The 16,063-nt window shown below is 38.4% G+C and overlaps 1 protein-coding gene across 4 annotated transcripts in view; it reads right to left on the reverse strand.

Moving 5' to 3' along the window:
- Positions 1 to 16,063, reverse strand: part of LMBR1 (limb development membrane protein 1) — a 65,820-nt gene that overhangs the window by 35,739 nt on the left and 14,018 nt on the right. Inside the window, exons 3-5 of one of the 4 annotated variants that reach the window (XM_068146009.1) lie at positions 14,629 to 14,668; positions 12,130 to 12,269; positions 5,773 to 5,876 (exon numbers count right to left, since the gene is read on the reverse strand). In XM_068146009.1, the coding sequence (XP_068002110.1) occupies positions 5,773 to 5,876; positions 12,130 to 12,269; positions 14,629 to 14,668 (284 nt within the window). The other 3 variants (XM_068146010.1, XM_068146012.1, XM_068146011.1) reach the window with 3 other exon arrangements.

A 16,063-nucleotide genomic window follows, 5' to 3' on the forward strand; every position in this document is an offset into this window, starting at 1 on the left:
CAGGCCATACACTTAAGTTAACTCTTTCCAGACCAATTTGCTGAAGTACACCTGTAAGGTAAGAATTCATTTTTTTTTCTCTTTGCAGAACTGCAAATAAGGGACTGATGGTGGAAAGCTACAGCTTTATGTTTTGAGAGTTTAGTGTAGCTACATGTCAATGTGACATGTTGACAAGCATGCTAAACCTTCTCATCTTCCATTTCCTTGCCGTTCTACAACCTCTTCTCAAATTCAGGACTAGATATACCTGTCCTCTGCATCTTTAATTATAAAGACACTCTACATTTAGCTGAGTACATACCATTTGTGAGACTTTAGCAAAAGCAGGAAACACACAAAGGGTCAAAATATGGATGATTCTTAATATAAGATTTACCATTAAATATAGTACTTAACCATACACAAACCCTTATCATACTCTGTGAGGTGAAACTGTCAGTTAAGTATGCTTCTGTTTTAATGGGGAGGAAGAAAACCTCTGATGAAGCTACTTGCCAAATCAGAATCCTAGAATAATCAGGATCTGCTTCTAAACAGCAACAACAAAAAAAAAAAGTCTAATAAAATTTTAAGTGGTGTCATTTTAAATTACTCCAGTTTAAGAAACTGGACTTCATATCTGAACTTAAGATGTTACCTTATGTCAAAAATACAAAACCAAATAGCTGCCTTTGATGTGACTAATTAAACAACTTTTGTCCCTGGTGTTACTAATGGAATGAGTAGAATAATTAGTGTACATTACATACTAGTAAACATTTCATGGACATCAGAGCACTAAAGTCTTAGTTCATGCTGAATGATTTTATAGGCAAATAAATATGACCTTAAATGCCAAATAAACATACACTGTTAACAGGGTACCTCAAGACTATTTGGTGAGCCGTTACACACTGTGGCCTATGGGTACTGCAGTTGGAGGCACATGCAAGCATAAAACAAAGTCAAATGCTGTTTTCAAGTAAGGTTCAAGACTCTTGCACTCTCCAAAGCCCCCTTCCAGAAAAATCAAGAAAAACTTAGAAAATTGACTCTGTTTAATTAGAGATAATCTTAGATGGGAAAGGATTTTCAAGCAACTTTGCTCAGCATTTTTTTAGTATAGGAACAACTGCTTTCCATGGAATACTGCTTCATATTAGCAAAAAAAGTTTCTGAAGCAAGGGAAAACTTAAACTCTGTGTCTGCCCAGCAAGTTAGCAATAGCTTACCTTTACAGGAAAAAAACAGCTCTTTAAATAATGCTCACGACTGTGGTTTTGCAAGGCTTCAACATTTCACTTTCTCCCCAGATAGATAATTTTATTTACCAAATGTGTTTAGAATCCTGCTCCAGTCAAAGCAGGGAAGAGAAGAAATCTGCCTTTCACAACAGAAACCACTGCTTGGAACCCATTGTTTTTAACTCGCACAGGCTAAGCCGCAACAGCTAAGCCGGGCAGCACTTTGCAGTCCTGACAGTCGAATCTTTCTACAGTAGCAAGCACTGCCCAATAAACTGTTCTGAACGCTGGCCCACCTCACCTGTCCCAAATGTATGAATAAACTGCTACTTTTGTAAGTGGTGGGTTTATCAAAATAAACTCAGTGAGAATTTGGAGCGAGGTATCAAGGAAAGGCAAGCAGATGGAGAGAGACTAGCTGACACGTAACAATAGCTGGTGAAATATTACTTTTATTTTCTGTAATAAACACCAAGATCAAAACATTATGCAAGTTAAATTTCCTTGAAAGGTTCCCAGCAGGAGTTTTCCTTTTTGTTTGTGCAGTACGCGATTTCCTCTCACCCACAAAAAACATACCAAGAATGTGCATGTGCCACTAACACTAAGCAGCACTTCCTTAATCACTCATTTCCAACAATTTATGGATGATCAGTGGCAAAAACGAGCAAAAATAATGAAAGCATGCAATGAAAGCTCATTGAGACAAACCGGCTTGGACTTCCTACTCATTTCTGTGTCTCTTTAAGATGGGGGTCTGATACAAATTAGCCACTGGGAAAAAAAAGTCATCTGGTCATAAAATACAGTACAGGGTCACTTTTATGTAAGTTTGCCAAAAGGGACATAAACCAGGACAATTTCAAACTGTGACACAGGATAGAAGTATATTAAAAAAATCTTTGTTCCTTCTCCATTGTGCTGTCATGTTGCTCAGCTTTATAGACATTCTGAGCACCAGCTCTGGCCTCTTCGCTTCCACCTGGTCCACCTAATTAATTAAGCAAGGAAGTTACCTCAAATTTTTGTACTATTTGTTTTTATTATCATGCACTTCTTTTGATGTTCCAGGAGTTCACCTCTTAATCCACAGACTCTGTGTGTTGTGTTCTGAACATTTTGGGATGTCTGGATAATTTGGATAATTGGTCAGGATGTTGCTGTCGCTCATGTTAAACTTTATGCCATGACTTCAAGTTCAAAGATCAGTATTAAGGTAAAATACTTCATAAAGCCTTTTTAAAACTCCCCACTGGTGATGATGCAATACCCAGTTATTCCAGTTTCTCACGGCGGTAAATTGCACTATTTGTATTTTCTTACAAGGAAATTACTCCTAAACATCTTTATCTTTGTCAACTTCAAACAAATACAAATTTCAGTTGAAGTTACATCAAGAGAAAGCGCATTTTAAAGGTCAACAAAAGGTATACCAATTATCTCCTCAAAAACGCTTGTCTCCTTCACAAAGCGGCACACGGGTAATTTTCTGTGCAGCCTGTTATCACACATGGAAACATCAGCACTGTGAACTACAGATGCCCAACTGCAAATATCACAGTTTTCCAAAAGCAAAAGGAAGTTAATTCTGGTTGAGAAACTTGGGTGGCAACTTTTGTTTCATAACTGTACTACAGAATTTGAGAAGGCCAGTGACAAAGAACTGAAAGAGTATCTGAACAAGAAATATAACTATGCACAGACTCTCAAAGGAAGAACAACATAGAAAGATATGATAAAGGTTTTAAAGCAGTGCAAGAGATGAGTTACTTCAAGTATCCCAGCAGCTCAGTTAACAGCATCAGCTAAGGTGTAATTCCAACCACTTCAACAGCCTTCAAAAACCTACCTCACATGTGCCTAAAAATACTCGTGTGCATAAATTACCCACACAGCACATACACATATACCAGACAGATGCACATACACACACATGCATGCATTATATACCTCCAACACTGTGTTTAGAATTATTCTCCTGATAATAGAAGTCTGCAACTGGCATTATATGCATATAAACTACAGCAAGGAATGGCACATAAGCTCTTTAAAAGGGCATGAGCAACCCCCTTAGGCCCCAAGTGCCTTTTTTGAATTAACACAACGGCTTTAATTAAAAAAGTAGGTAGAGAATCAGTTTGGTTTTCAATACAACACTGCATTTGTCCATGGCAAATGCCTAGTTTCTGTATTTCTCCCCTCACACAATATGCAAGTCCTTGGTTGCTTTAGATTGCTGCCCTGGGGAATCAAAGAGTCTGGAAGAGGAGCCACGTGCCATTTAGAAAGCGTATTAGCAATCAAGAAAAGAAGTCATAGCAAACTGAAAGATGGCTGCTCAAGCCCATTCTGATTCATGAAACTTAGGCAGGGGGACAGTATTTCTTTACAAGAACACAGAAAGAAAAGTTATACAATAGTGATCCATGAGCCACCTGAAACATCATAGCTTGCAAAAAGTTGACATCAAGTTTCCAGCCCTGTTGAATAACTAAACATAGTCGTCCGCCCCCAAATCCTTTGCCTCTGAACTAAGTTTGGTCATTCTGAATTGTAACCAATGCAACTTGGAATACTCTATCTACAGTTTGGTCAGTAGAAACTACCAGTGCAGTAGCAGCAACTTGCTCTGAACAGGCTACACCCAACAAGCATTTATACAGCGCCTGGTTAGGTCCTGCAGGTCCTTTCTGATACAGCGACATTGCTCAGTTTTTGTATCATGTTACTTTCTCTCAATTAAGTTTTTCCCTCATGCTGTACTTTCCAAGTTTGTTTTGGTTTTGTTATTTGCTGTCCTCTGCTTTCTCTCAAGTGTCTACATGAACCCTAAAACCCCAAACTGAATGCAACACTTCAGTTGCATTTTCTCCAATTTCAACCACAAACAAAAATGGGAACTTCATTGCCTCCATGCCAAGTTCTGTCAAGGCAACCAGGAATTATGTTTTCCTTCCCATCTCAATCAAACCCTTGTAGATTTACTTCACATGTAATCCACCAATGACTCATAGCCTTTTGCATCTATTTTTAATGCATTTCATTTTCCTGATTTCAGACCACTTTTCAAGATCCTTTGCTTTCTAGTAACTGTCATCCAAAGGGCACAGAATTCCCTCAAGTGTAATGTTGTTAAAAACAAAAGTGTAATCATTTGGATGGTAAAGATTAATGACAATGCACGACAATTGGTCCCCAGACAAATATTCCAGCTTAATTTATTTGATACTTACAATTTGAAATTCATTTTGCTGGGCCTCCCATTATAGTACTTTTTCATTGTTTCTCTAGTTCACATATAAATATAATTGTTAGCATTTTATTGTTCAGAAACAGCTTTGTCAAATTCCACGCTTCACTGAAATATTCAGCCCTCTCAACTTGAATACATTCAACTGAGATGAATATTTTGATTATTCTCTACCCATTTAAGATAATATATTAAGAAAACTATTATTAATACTGACCACACAAACCTTTGGGGGGATGTTTGCAGTCCTCAAAATTCACAAATCAAGCTTGTTTTCTCAGCACCATCTGCTGTTTAATCACCCTTCCCATCAGTAAGAAGCCTGCACTTCTTTCTCTTGTTATTTTATTTCTAGTTTATTTATTGAACCTTCTCTCCTTTTAGCATCCCAGCAAAGTCATTTTCCAAAAAAATAACATCTTGATTAGAACATGTCATTATAAAATAAGAGACAAGTCATTTTCTTGACTTCAGTATACTTGGCTTTTCAAGGACCTTTTTCACAGTATCACAGTATTGCTAAGGTTGGAAGAGACCTCGAGGATCATCGAGTCCAACCTGTCATCACAGACCTCATGACTAGACCATGGCACCAAGTGCCACGTCCAATCCCCTCTTGAACACCTCCAGGGACGGTGACTCCACCACCTCCCCGGGCAGCCCATTCCAATGACCAATGACTCTCTTGGTGAAGAGCTTTCTCCTCACCTCAAGCCTAAACCTCCCCTGGTGCAGCTTGAGACTGTGTCCCCTTGTTCTGGTGCTGGTTGCCTGAGAGAAGAGGCCAACCCCCTCCTGGCTACAACCACCTTTCAGGTAGTTGTAGAGGGCAATGGGGTCTCCCCTGAGCCTCCTCTTCTCCAGGCTAAACAATCCCAGCTCCCTCAGCTTCTCCTCATAGGGCTTGCGTTCAAGGCCTCTCACCAGCCTTGTTGCCCTTCTCTGGACACGTTTAAGTGTCTCAATGTCCTTTTTAAACTGAGGGGCCCAGAACTGGACACAGTACTCAAGGTGTGGCCTAACCAATGCAGAGTACAGGGGCACAATGACTTCCCTGCTCCTGCTGGCCACACCATTCCTAATGCAGGCCCCTCGAGCTTACTCATAGCCACTCACTGTACACGTCCTTGCCTCACCTGCTTGTGCAAAAGCACACATCTGTATGCACACATTCACATAAGCATATACAACCCAGTACCAAATCCTCCCAAAGTTGTGATTTCAGTTTCATTAGAAATGAAAGCTGACAGTGGAATATACACTGTAATTACTCTGGATTTAAAAGTATTGTCCTACCTTTTTTAAGCCAGCAAAACCTTCTGATTCCAGGAAGAAAAAGGCAAATGGCATCAACACAAACAAACATAAGTTGGAAAAAAGAGAAGCAAGATTCCATAAACCTGCAACAAATGAGAAAAAAGTTTCCATTATAAGTTTCTCAGCTTTAAAAGTTAAAGGTATTCCATTTTCCTCCCTTAAATATGGAAATATAGTATACATACGAGTGCTAGTGGAAGTTATTATGAGTACACAGTTATTACAGGTCCATTTCTCTGAGGAGTCATCTTCCAACAAAAACTGGATACCCACTACAACAGCAGCAAACAACTGAAATCTTGGGAGACAAATTGCCAACTCAGGTGGACTACTATTTTAAATGTTTTCAGGACAAAAGTATTCTGCCACTGTCAGTGAAGCTCACGTAATTCAGTTCTGTGTATTCACTTCCTCCCACATTTTCTCCTCAAAGGAAACTTACACAAATCATGGATTTTAATGTGAGTGATACACAAATGCCATCACCTCCAAATCAGAAGAGGGTATCATGGTAGCAGCAACAGAAGCCTTCCACAACAGGAAGGCTGGCTCACTGGGCAAAAGGACAGCAATGGATGTTATCTCAACTTCAGAAAGGCTTTCAACACCATCTCCCATAAGCCTCCTCATTAATGGAGTATGGGCTAGGCAAATGGGCTCAGGTGGACTGCCTCTAGGCTTAAAAGGTTGTGATCAGCAGTACAATGTCGGGCTGCAAGACAGTCACCAGTGGTATACCCCAGAGGGTCTATACCGAGTTTAACATCTTCACTAACAACCTTGATAATAAGAGTGCATCCTCAGCAAGATTGCTAAGAAACAAGATGGGGAAGAGCAGTGGTCTGCCACTCAGATGAACCTCAGCAGGCTGGACAAATGAGCAGAGAACACACTGGAGACCACGTGACCCACAGGGGCTTTGTAGAAAAGGCCTTAGAGGTTTGGTTGGACATCAAGTTAACATGAGCCAGTAACATGCCCCTGAAACAAAGGAGGCCAACAGCAGGTTGTTGCCAAGCAGGCTGAGGTGATCCTTCCTCTCTGCTCAGCACTGGCAGCACACACCTGAAGCACTGTATCCAGTTGTGGGCATGTCCATACAAGACTGAGTCCAGTAAAGGACCACAAAGATAATTAGAGAATTGAAGCATCGCTCATACAAGGAAAGGCTTATGAGACTTGGAATTGTTTAGCCTTGAGAAGGGAGGACTCAGGGAGATTTTTCTCAATGTATGTAAATAACCAATGAGGAAGCGGGGAAGAAAACAAAGTCTCTTCACAGTGGTATTCAGTGAATGGAGAAGAGGCAATGTGCATGAATTGAAAAACTGAAACACCCACTTAAATGTAAGAGGAAAGAAAAACAAAAACAAAATACCAGCAAACAAAACCACCAAACCTTTTCCACTGCATGTGCAGTCAAACACTGCAACAGGCTAATCACAGAGGTTTTGTAATCTCCATCCTTCAACATTCTCAGAACCCAAAAGGGCACCGTCCTGAGCAGCCTTCTCTAACTGATCCTGCTTTGGGTAAGGGAGTCAGGCTAGACTATTTTCAGAGTTTATTCCAAACTAAACCACCATGTTCTGGGGTGGGGAAATGAACAACTGACTAACCCTAGGACATCTGTAAGACATGTGCCATTTGCAGGAAAAGGAAGAGGTTTAGAAAACACCCCAAAGTGAAAACTGATCTCCATTAAGGGTACCTGCTCTACCAAGATTTTCCAAGCTGAACACTGTCCAGGACAGTCAGTTCAGTTCACGTGTTTAAACACGAACCAATCATCCTATCAAAAGCTGTGCAGGCTATGATGTTTCTTCTTTATAAAAGCAATTCAGTATCTAACAGGTTTAACTAGTGTCACATGTTCTGCATCCTGCAAACATGAAAACAGGCCCCACCTCCCCAAAAATGCACACATTACCACAATTCTGGACTATATTGTATCACATGAAATCCAAAAAAGAACATCTCCCACACTAAGAAAAAAAATTGAACTAACAGCTTTGTTTATGTGTTTCCTCTCATGTTCTCCCTCTTCTTTGAAACTGTCCATTTTGGAAAGTATTAAGGAGGGAAAGAGACATTTAGTGGATGTCTGGGGAACTCATTATTGAGAAAAAAATCCCACATTTAGTTCCAAATGCAAAATAGTTCTCAGTTATCTTCACCTACACCTCCTTCAAATTGCTTTCAACATATGTACTTCCTTTTTCCTCATATGAAATTATTTATTTAAATTGAATGAGAAATAAAAACAAAGGGGGAGGAGGAAGGTGGAGGGCCAAGAAATCTCCTTCAGCAGCTGATAGCACCAGGACACCAGGAACCAAACTTAGTCAAATAAGCTACAGAAAACAAAACAGGAACATTCCAAAAGATGGGTGAAATATAATACCCAATTGCTAAAGAAAACAGACTGCTAAAGGTGGCTAAACTCCAGTTAACAAAGAAGGGGATTTTTCCTTTAGAATTTGCTTAGCCAGGATTCTCCTGTTACCATTCAAGAAACATTCAGGCATAGCAACATCGGCAAGAATGCCACTAACAGCCCTTAGTAGGGGCACATTAACTCAAGCAGTCTGGGTACTTTTTTAACTTTTTTTCTTTCCCCTCAGAGAATTAAGACTGTAGTGTTAGAGAAGAACAGTTCTTAGATGGAGGTGAAGGTTTTATTTCAGTAGTTTTCTCTAACTGAAGACATTCAGTTATCTAATGCAAAGCTGAATACCTGGTTGTCCTAATTAAACCAGTCCTACTACATGTGTATCTACAATGTAAAACTGTTTAGGATCTGTATAGTACGTACAGATTTTCAAGGGAGGGGAAAATGGTGTAGGTGTGGGGTAACTTTTAAGAAGTTACCACATGCTTTGAATAAATAATTACTTAGAGCAAGTTTAACACATCCCATTATATGGTGCTCCTTGTTGAAAAGAAAAATCAGTTGCACTCTTAAGAGGGGAGAGATGCTCATCTTGGTCAAAACTTATATGATAACAGTGTGCTTTAAAGTTCCTATTGGAGTTTGAAGCCTTTACAGTTCTCTTGTACAGGTGGGACTTGATGATCTTTAAGGTCTTTTCCAACCTTACTGATTCTATGATTCTAAAATGCAGAAACACATTAGTAGCTGATAGGAACCCTATTTACAGGCTATTAAGATATAGAGCTTCAATATGCATATAAAGTTGAGAGGTAAGGACAGCACCACACTGATTCGGTTGATCAGAAATCAAATAAAATAGACCCATAAAAGGAATTACTTCTTACTACATTGACTGCATCATAAAATTACATGAGAGACACTTGCAAATATGAACATGTATAAAAGCTTTAAGCAGTCCTACTGGAACATTTAAAAAAATGTTTGTGTTTGGAGCGACTTAAGAATATCTCCTGTAAAGCACGTCAATAAAACATCAGAATTAAAAGACTCTCGGTCTTTGGGAAACAGCTCAGATTCTCACCAATTTCTCATCTTCCCGATTCTGGCAGTTTCATTACGTTTTACCCCCACCTGGTGGCTGTATCCAACAACAGCACAAGTGAACACCCAGCTGTCACAAGAGTTTTATAGTGGATCTAGGTGTGGACTTCTGCCTAGCTTCAAAACTTAAGAGGCATATTTTTTTATTTTTCTACAGTATAAAACCCTTCAGGTTACGTTTCAGTACTTCAGACTATATCTGTAACTGATAAATCTACCACAACTGGAGTGTTTTAAAGCAATATAAAATTTCCCATTTGGTAACATTTGCAAACCAGTAAGCAAACTGTACATGAAGGCTCTGCTAGGCTGTACTGTGCAGATATGAACATTTCCTGAATTTGGGTGCTTTGGATAGCACTATCAGCTCTCCAATCTTGCACATGCATTTCACAACTAACTTCAGAAAGGTATTGTCACTTTAAGGACCAGGTTTTTACAGGGCAGAGCAAAGCTACTGCGCAAACCCAGTGCGTACCACAAGAGGGACCCCTTTCCAAGGTAATATTTTTTACTAGCGTTCACTGATCTTTGTCAAGTAACACTGACAGAAGCCTGTGCCCAAAGGCAAAACTCTCATCTTCCTGAAGTCTTCACAGCAATTGTGGTAAATCTTAGTTCAGTTCAGCTATGCCTACAGCCACGCCTATATCTAGCACAAGTTTTGTAATACACAAACTTGGAAGCATCATGATGTTGAATTTGCTGCCTCGTTAGCTGTTACTATTGGATTTATGAAATACAAATTACACTGTGTATGTAATAAGAGGTACTTTAAAAAGATTATCACATTAAAATCATATGATGATGGTCACTGCAAAATTCAAAGGCCTTCCTATGCAACAGCTACTTTTCCCAGCAGTTTTCACACTGGAGAAAAAAACTCTGAATCAATTATATCATTTTCACTCTCTGAAATATTTTATTGTAGTTTTTCCAAAAAAAATTCAGACATAGGATACTTTTTCACACTTGCCCGCCCACCCACCCTCCCCACACCCCTTTTGGTAGTAAATATAAATTCGTCCAAGCAGCTAAATTAGCAATCCTCCACGATGTGGGACAGAATAACTCAGCTGGAAAGAACCTCTAAATCAAGTACTTTGCTATGCTGCTTAAAACAGCTAAACTGCAGTTGCTCAGGGTTTTAGCCAGCTGAGTTTTGGACATCTTCCAAGGATTTAGATGTCCCAGGCTCTTCAGACAAACTGTTCCAGTGTTCAACCACCTTCACTATGAAGAACTGTTGTTTAATGCCCTACAAACATTGCTTCTTGCTTCTCACTGTGGGATCCAGAGAAGAAGCTGGGTCATCAGATGTAAATACAGCCATGCCCTAGCTTTCTTAATTTCACACCAGGATATTAACCCAGATGATATTTCTACACCACTACTGGGCAGTCCATCCCTACTTCTTCTTTCTGTACACTTAATTCTTGGCTTTGAGCTGAGTTCACCATTAATCCAAGACAACCTCTAATTACAGCTGCTATACATTTTCACAGTTCTGTGAAATTATCTGACTCTCCTGGCTTCCTTAGTCTTCAGGACATTCTCCAATAAGGTCCCACATAGACATTTCCTGAAGAGGATGAAGTCTACTCTCTCAAAATCTCAGTCTTTATTCTACTGTTTTCCTTATGCACTTTTCTCAGGTCTTGAACTACTTACTCTATCACCATAGTTAGGGTCACTACTGACCACCACGCTTACAGTCAGCTCCTCCTTATTCAGAGGTTAAAAGAGAAATCAGAAGAGAAATATTAATATGGTTTTTTTTTAAATCTTTTACTGTCCAGATAAAACATAATTAGTTTCAGAAAGATGACAGTCAATATGTATTATTTCCCGTCTGTACCTATTTCATTTAAATGTCTTTAATCTTTAAAAAAAAATCATTAAAAAACACCCAAACCTCAGAACCAAGAAAATTCACCCCTGCAAGTTAGTTCTGCAATGTGAGTATCATTAGACATTTACTGTACAGGGAAAAAAAAAACCTCCAAATCTCTTCACAAGAACTCAAAAAGGAGAGCACAGTTAACATGCAAATGATTTGCTCCAGATTAAATAAACTGGTTTGCACAGTGAAGGTACTATCTAATTTCTCCAGCCAAATCTACTGAAGAATGTCCTGTTTCCACCAGGTGTTTCCCTTTGACACAGAGAAGTGCCCAAATTATTTTCAAATATTAGTGTCCACTATACACAGCATAGTTGTAAGCATGTTAAGTGCGTGGAAAGCACACAAAACTCACTCTGCCGGACATCAAGGCATCACTGCTGCAAGGACAAGTAATATACTTGCATCTTGTTTTCCTTGAAATAGTTTATTTTCACTGTGCCTCTCTACCACACTCCATACACTTCTATTCTGTGATTTTCCTTGTTTACAAATAAATTATTAACAGCTGAATTTAACTATCTAATCCCAACTGTTCATAACAAGTTTCTTAAAGCAAATTTTTATTTTGAGACTAAATCTATATGCATCATCTTTATAAAGAGACAGCCTTCTGAATCTTGCATTAACACAGAAAGGAGTTTGAACAGTGTGTTCTCAAGTTTGCTTCTAACAGCTCTTATTCTATATTAATAATCAAAGCAGTGAATTTGGTTCAATTCCATCAAGTCTGTGTAATTCCTTTAAAAAAAAGAGAACAGTTAAGACAGACTTTACTGATGTACCACACAAGCAGCAAAACCAACTAGCCAACAGGACATTAACAATTCAATTAGCATCTAAAAAGAAAATGGGAGTCATTAGTTTGAAAATCAGAACATATCTGTGCATGTAAAATGAAGACATCAATTTTCATCACATTACACTGAGTACTAACCATGAATTAGTGAGCCATTTAACCACTGAATATAGTAGTTTTGTGGAAAAGAAAGCAGGATCTCATTGCTGATTATTGAGAAAGGTAGAAGCAGGACTGCACCAGCTGAAACTGCTAGAGTGAAGGTGCTCAAGAACAGCCTGAAATTTAAAGAAATGTACCACTGTTACCATCAACATGCTCTGAACAGGGGGAAAAACAAAAGTAGTTAACCTGTCTATGACCAGTGTCTGAAGGCAACACATTCTTAAACTGGGAAGGGGCAGGAGAAATTGTGATTTCCACAACATTTCACTTCCAAAAAGCAAATTTCAAACATCAAACAGTTTACAGAAGGCAGTAAGAATTAGTTTTTACCAACTAGCACAAATATTCTTTTGGGACTTGCATGCATTCAACTGTAGTGCAAACATCAGCTAAACTATTTGAGTTCACACAATGTCTTTCCGTAAGTCTCCTAATTTTAGCTTAAATTTTCCAGATACATACTCAAAGTGACAAACATTTCCATCTCTACATTGTTACTGCAATGTTTTAAAGCCAGACAGCTTTTGAATGTCTGAAAAATTAGTACAATTACACATATTTTAACACCAAACTAAATATATGATGTATATATAGCTTTTGACGAGGTAGTTAGTCAAGTATCATCTCATAGTTTCTCTGTATTGCCTTTAAAACTGTCATGAAAGCGATCAGAATTAGTTGAAACATTTAAGCTTTTTTTTCTTTTTCAGATCCCAAACACAATTTACATCAAATGTCATCTTGTGCATTAAAAGGAACTATGTTCTTCAAGAGAAATAACACCAACAAATATTCTTACAGAACTAATCCAATGCTAGAATTACTTAGACGTAAAAGCAATGACAAAAGAGATAAACTTAGATCGTTCCTACAACAGGAATGTTACTAAGTTACTTACATAGATCTTACTCTTCCTTAATAGTCTATAAATTCATTCTTCATTCTCACAGAAGAAAGGCTGGTCGATTCATTTTGTTGCTTTGGCTTTTTATACTCTTTGTGTTATTGATGGTTTATAAGGTGTGGGATTTTTTCTTTTATTTGAGGATGTTTAACTATTCTAAGCCAGAAGTGTTAAACTTATCGCAGCCTTTCAAGGTGGCTTTGTTTTCTCCCCACACACACCTCTCAAGTCCTGGCAATTATGCTATGCAAACAAACATCCATCTGCATTTGTTTGACAGTTATTGCTTTTTGGAAAAAAACATGCACAGTTAAGGATAAGAAGGCTTAGGCTGAAAGAAAAAGTATTTTATATTTAATACAACTCTTTTCATGAAAGGCCATGATGGAAGGGCTAACCTGGTCTTACCCTGGTTTTGCATGAAGAACACTGTGTTTACAATTTATATTTGTTGGAATTTAAAACTAAACTAGAAGATAGATGCAGGGGGGAAGGCAGTTAACTAGACAAATTTTACTCTTAATATTAGAAAACTAAGAACCAGGCTAAGGCCACAGCTGCTATGAAAACCATTCAATCTAGAAGAGCTTTCACTTAGAAGAGCCCTTCACTGCAGTCTTAGAAGCAAGGATGAGATGCTCCTCTACTTGAGGAGGAAGGCTTAAAGTATGCATTTCTCTAGATCTGAAGTAGACCTTGTGGCAAGTATTTCAAATTAATAAAAAACACAGGTACCAGACAATAGTGGGAGAAGCACACCTAGGATTTACATCATCTTTGTACCTCTTTCAAGGTTGCCACAAATGCACAACTAAAAGTGAGCAGCTTGCAACCTACTCAGCAGTTTCCCAGGGTACAAGACAAATCAATAAACCACTCATTGAGCTCTCCAAGAGGATGATAGTACCATCATGGAAGAGCTAAGAACACTGCAAAAAGCAAGGAGTGAGTTCACATAGTTTAGTAAATCATGTAGCTGAGAAGGCAGCTCACAGATGTTCTGTAAATCTTCAGACACACTGAAAAAGAAGAGATTAATATCTAGCTTTAAAAAGTAACAGGAAGAGAAGAGAGTTACAGCAGATCAGCAGGTCTGGCAAGTGCCTGTCTTGCATTTGTTTTTCTTTTTTAAGATGATCAAATACAGATGTCTGCTTCAGGGTGAGTTAACTAGACTTCCATTGACTACAGGGGGAACTTAAAACAGCCATCTCCCATATAAACACCTACAATTTAGAGAACTAAACTTAAGCACAGGTTGTGCACTGAATTCCACCTCCTGCATTAGGTACTCATGCAATATTCTGGCCAGCCTCATGCTTACCAGGAAAACCACAGGTGAAAACAGCTCTAGACCAAGCTGCCTTGTAGCCTGTCGTGCCTCTTGTAATACAAGGCGACCTTGTAATACAAGACCCTAGTTGATCAAATATTTTTGCTCTGCTCTCTAGAAATCTATTTGCTGGCATATTTAAAATAGACTGTCATTTATTTGGAAGCAAACAAGATTCCCATTGTAACAATATATTCAGGGGAAAAAAAAAGTTCTTCCAGAGAGCTATACATACGATATTCTGTTAACAATGGCATCTTCATCCTCTTGCTCATCTGAAAATTAAATTACAACAGGTTATATTCAATACTTAGGCATCTTTTCTCAGACTAAAATGTATGTACATTGGGATAATTTTCACTTACAATTAAAATTTAAAATGACTGGATCAATTTATTACCATCAATATTTTAAGAATGTTCCTACCAAAAATTACTCCTTTTGTTGGTTTGGTTTGGCTTGCAAGTCTTCAACTCTTTTTAATCAATGCAACTACACATTTATTTCACTTTATTTAAATATACAGATCAAAACTCCTTGGAAATATCTTTTGAGACAGCTCTATGGCAGATAAGCTTTTGACTACTACCATCACAGCTGCTGCTTGGAGCTGTCCCTTTGGGCAGCTCTGAAACCACAGAGAGCAGGCAAGCAATAGGGAAGTATTAGGGTCCATACTAACCACTTCTTTAAATCCCTGGAGAGATGTTTCTTTTTCAGGATTACTGTATTTTGTAAACAAAAAAGCATACCCAGAACAGCAGTGGTGACCGCTCACTTGCTTCCCCTTATTTATTCCTCTTCCCACCTCCTGGGGGCTTAGGGAAGGCAAAGAAGTTGTTGGATTTAAGATACCATGGCTTCCCTTCTGGTATTTCATATTTTTTTACCTTTTCCCCCCCCTTACTTCTCAATTAAAAGTCCAAATTTTTGAAACATTACCAAGTCAATCACTAATATAGCCTTTGTTTACTCTTTATAGCTTTCTCTACATACATCTGTACACTTCTGCATGCATTTCTACATCTGAAATAATTTTAGACTCATCTTTCTTTTAAGTCTCATGGGTTTTCCATGAGAGGCAATTCAAATTTATTTTAAAATCTAAGAATAACTAAAGCCAGGTGCTTCAAGTTCTTAAGTACCATGCAGACACATGAAATGAACCTGTAGCCACTAACATAATGCTATTTTGAAATTCTTGTGTGAAAGTACATTGAGTTATTGTTTCTGGAGGGTTTTTTTGATGGGAATCTCCTGGTGTTTTGAAAGACAAAGTCAGAGTCTCTTATGAATCACTTTGGCTAAAGAGCTTGCTGTAGAAACAGTAAACAATTTGTCCTCAAAGAATTCCAGATGTGCTAACTCTTCAAAGTTTGCCTAACTGAATGCTCACAAAGCTTTCACAAAATCAGGACAGTTGCAGAGTTGCTCCTCACTAGCTGATGAGATCAATTGCCAAAAAGGGCATAGAAGTGTCTTTATATCCAATACTGTTTGTCAACCTAGCTCTCCCTCCCTGTTCCTTGCCATCTCGAAATGGAGCAGTTTTGTAATATCCAAAATACACAACCATGACCAGAATCTTATTCACCTGTTTAACTACTTCCTAACTTTAAAGAGGTGCATTTTTAAAGGTATTACATTATTTTTTTAAGAGTTTACCATGA

Source organism: Melanerpes formicivorus, unplaced genomic scaffold (genome assembly GCF_026170545.1).
Source record: "Melanerpes formicivorus ecotype bairdi unplaced genomic scaffold, bMelFor1.0.p_v2 SCAF_13, whole genome shotgun sequence".
Taxonomy (NCBI): domain Eukaryota; kingdom Metazoa; phylum Chordata; class Aves; order Piciformes; family Picidae; genus Melanerpes; species Melanerpes formicivorus.